Source organism: Littorina saxatilis, linkage group LG16, assembly GCF_037325665.1.
Source record: "Littorina saxatilis isolate snail1 linkage group LG16, US_GU_Lsax_2.0, whole genome shotgun sequence".
Classification (NCBI taxonomy): domain Eukaryota; kingdom Metazoa; phylum Mollusca; class Gastropoda; order Littorinimorpha; family Littorinidae; genus Littorina; species Littorina saxatilis.
The window spans coordinates 9,998,389-10,002,530 of NC_090260.1; the positions used below are offsets into that span (position 1 = coordinate 9,998,389).

General features: G+C 48.4%; 1 protein-coding gene across 2 annotated transcripts in view; it reads left to right on the forward strand.

Moving 5' to 3' along the window:
- Positions 1-3,277, forward strand: part of LOC138950330 (uncharacterized) — a 49,958-nt gene extending 46,681 nt beyond the window's left edge. For both annotated transcript variants that reach the window (XM_070322079.1, XM_070322080.1), the window contains 3 exons: positions 1-311; positions 949-1,316; positions 2,124-3,277. The exon at positions 1-311 is cut by the window's left edge and continues 202 nt beyond it. In XM_070322079.1, coding sequence (XP_070178180.1) covers positions 1-311; positions 949-1,316; positions 2,124-2,545 — 1,101 coding nt within the window. In that variant the 3' untranslated portion in view covers positions 2,546-3,277. The remainder of the gene's footprint in view (positions 312-948; positions 1,317-2,123) is intronic.
- Positions 3,278-4,142: the final 865 nt, after the last annotated feature.

Below are 4,142 nucleotides of genomic sequence, written 5' to 3' on the forward strand. Positions count from 1 at the left end.
GCGCCCGGGGTAGGAAAATCGATCATTTTAATTCTAAGGGGTTGCTACTGGATGAGGAAGCATCGCCGGACCGTCTTTGTTCTTCAGACGAGTGACGATGGTACAGCTGCCGCCTACCTGGTTAGACATCAGTTGAGCAAAACAGTCGGACAGGGCGCCGGCAGCGTGCAGCTCGTCAACATGGCGGGGGTACGGGACGAGGGTCGATGGACAAAGGGAGGCGAGGAGAAAGTGCAGGCCTGGGTGGAGGAGCTGTGTCAACACGCACAGACTGAGGGGCGCGTGCACATCCTGGCCGATGAGGCCAACGGGTAAGAATGACGCTGTACACTGAATCTAACACTGCCTCCTGTCTCTCTTGCGTTGGTCGGTGTGGTCGTGTTTGTTAGAAGATAATCTGATCATTAGCAAAACGCGTTTCTTAATTATTCCCGTGTAATCAATACGTTACGACAGTTTATTGGATATAGAATGTGCAGTCAACGACTGTCACTGTGTCGGGTACTGATCAGTGATGTCAACAATCTTTTCCATCAAGCGCCACCCTTTCTTTGTCTGCCATGCTGAACAGATCGCTAAATATTTTACCTGGAGTCTGATGACAGGTAAATCACATTTACCTCACTGTTTACGTCGTATGAATTTTTACGTCACTCCGTTTACGTCTTATGCACTATCACGTCATGTTATATCTGTGTCTCTGCGCTTTTGGTTTTATTTTGTTTCATGGAGAACACACGCCAGAGAATGGAGAGATACAGGCAGCACGATTTACCGTGTGACTTCCTTCTGCAGGGTTACTTCATCAAATCAGTATTCGGAAATTACAGGTATACACACTGACACACCTGTCTGTTTTGTTACAGTGACGTCATGGCAGAAATCTACAGGGCGTTAAAACAACGGGGTATTGTATACACACTGACATACCTGTCTGTTCTGTTACAGTGACGTCATCACAATGATCTACAAGGCGTTGAAACAACGGCACATAACGGTCAGCCTGTGGGCGGCCGGCGTGTTGCTTGAACTACCTGCCGACATGGAGCGTTATGTGCACCACCTGACGCAGCCCCTGAGGTCGCCACCCAGTGTGGTGAGAGAGGTGGAGCAGGCTCATGATATGAAGGGAGGAAAGGTCCCGGCATACACCGCGCCGCCTGTCGCCCCGCCCTCTGACGGGCCCCCCGTGGTGACAGTTGATCATCTCTCCAGCTGGGAGGGGGGTGACACACAGGGACATGAGGGTGACCCTCCATGGCAGTGTGAGAGATGCGGGCAGCTGGTGGCCGACTTACTCACCACGCTGCGTGTCGGTCAGTACACCTCTGTCTGTCTGTCTGTCTGTCTGTTTGCCTGTCTGTCTGTCTGTCTGTCTGTTTGCCTGTCTGCTTGTCTGTCTGTCTGTCTGTCTGTCTGTCTGTCTGTCTGTCTGTCTGCCTGCCTGCCTGCCTCTCTGTTTGCCTGTCTGTCTGTCTGTCTGCCTCTCTGTCTGTCTGTCTGTCTGTCTGTCTGTCTGTCTGCCTGTCTGTCTGCCTGTCTGTCTTCATATTTGTCTACGTATCTCTCTCTCAGAAAACAAGAAGTGTGATTCAGGTGATTGTGCAACATTTTGATGACGTCATTTTATTGATACAATGAGCGAAATACAGCAAGTGAAGATAATTACGTCATCTTTCTGTGACCTCGTTAAGAAATAACGTCACCAGTCTGCCAGAGTAAGGTGTTTGACAATGAATAAAACAATGTTTGTGTGTGTACAATTTGCAGGTGGTTGTCGCGCTGCTGGTGTAGATGTCGTCCCTGTTCACGGGTCGCTGACACCGATGATGATGTGAGAGTCAGACATGGGTCGTCGTTGATGTTTGTTTTGTGGTTGTTGCTGCTGCTGGTGGTGTCGTCGTCGTTGTTGTTGCTGCTACTGATGGTGAAGTTGTCGTTGATGTTGTCGCCAGAGATGTCATTGTTGTCGTCGTTGTTGTTGTTGCTGATTGTGTTGTCGTCGTTGTCGTTGTTGCTGGGGATGATGGTGTTGTCTGTATTATTGTTGTTGTCGTTGCAGTTGGCGATGATGTATTTCACACAATGACGATGTGGTGTTGACGGTGTGTGTGATGTTTCAGGTTGCCATGACCACGCTCCCCACGGGCAGGGCGGCCTCACCTTCAATGACGTCTTTGTGCTGGGTGGCATGGACTGTGACACAGACACAACGGATGATGACTACTACTCACCAGCACCCTTCATCCGGGGCCTTGAGTCACGCGGCGTCCCCACCCGTAAGGTGGCTCGTCACGACACAGCGGCCGTTAGACAACTGGCGGAAATGACGTCTGCTCCCACAGGTGAAGAGAGAGCGGCAGGTAGGGGTCGAGACGAGGCGGTGACGGTGGCCCATGAGGACACAGTGTGGGGCTTGGAGAGACCCGTCGTCGTCTACCTGGAGCGTGATAGTGATGTGTATAATGCTGACCGTACCGGCCGCCTGAGATCCATGTCGCGGTCCACGGCCCAGGTGATCTGGGTGAAGTTTGTTAGGACATAGACAGCAACACTGAGTGACACCCACATCTCGTCACCGCCACCACCAACACCTGTCTCTCCTTTACCTCCCGGCGACCTCCAACAACAACAACAACAACAACAACAACAACAACAACAACAACAACAACAACAACAACAACAACAACGTCTACAACATCTACGACAATACCTAAAACAGCAACGGACTTATTTTCTTCATGACTTAAGACAGAACAGTACCTTGCCGTCACCCCATGCCGCTCTCAGACAACGACGACAACATCAACATCGCCTCCACCACCATCACCGCCCACACCGAGTCCAACAACAACAATAACTACAACAAAGACTTCAACAACTAAAGGCAAGAAGTTGTATCGAGTCTGTTCAACTAGAACTTAGCACAACAGTTCTAGGAACCTGCCGCTCTCTGACAACGACGACAACATCATCATCATCGTCACCTAAACCACGACATCAACCACCATCATCATCACCACCGACAAAACATCTTGCGTGAAATTTCGTCTTTATAAAACACAGGGAAAATTCATTTAGAACATTGGTTTTCCTTCAAAGTCAAGAGATTGATGACGTCAAAACTGAACAAGGTCATCAACAAAATGACGTCACAACATTCCATTTCCTTGTTCAGTGGAGAATCTGTGTGTATGGAAGGGACATAAACCTGTTGACCTAAGAGAGAGAGAGAGAGAGAGAGAGAGAGAGAGAGAGAGAGAGAGAGAGAGAGAGAGAGAGAGAGAGAGAGAGAGAGAGAGAGAGAGAGAGAGAGAGAGAGAGAGAGAGAGAGAGAGCGAGAGAGAGAGAGAGAGACAATGAGAGAGAGAGAGAGAGCAAGAGAGAAAGAGAGAGAGACAATGAGAGAGAGACAATGAGAGAGAGAGAGAGAGAGAGAGAGAGAGAGAGAGAGAGAGAGAGAGAGAGAGAGAGAGAGAGAGAGAGAGAGAGAGAGAGAGAAAACAATAATACAATAAAATCAATATTTACGAGGTTTGTAATACATATATCAGCATTAACATTTGCTGCGTTTAGAACAACAAATCACAAACGATGTAACGGTTACAAGTAACGCATAATATCATAACGCATATCACAATCATTTGCTTTGGAAAAAAAATCATGTTTGTTTCGTCAAAACAAAGAGAGAGAGAGAGAGAGAGAGAGAGAGAGAGAGAGAGAGACAGAGAGAGACAGAGAGAGACAGAGAGAGAGCGAGCGAGAAAATGATATAAGAAGACATTGGTGTTCATCTCTCAATGTCTGCCACAGAAACGTGTAGGTTGGCATTTTACAACAAAAAAGAACAAAGAACACACCACAAACAGTGTGAACACTCTGCCACTCATACCAGAGGGGATTCAGACATCACAAACAGTGTGAACACTCTGCCACTCATACCAGAGGGGATTCAGACATCACAAACAGTGTGGACACTCTGCCACTCATACCAGAGGGGATTCAGACATCACAAACAGTGTGAACACTCTGCCACTCATACCAGAGGGGATTCAGACATCACAAACAGTGTGAACACTCTGCCACTCATACCAGAGGGGATTCAGACATCACAAACAGTGTGAACACTCTGCCACTCATAC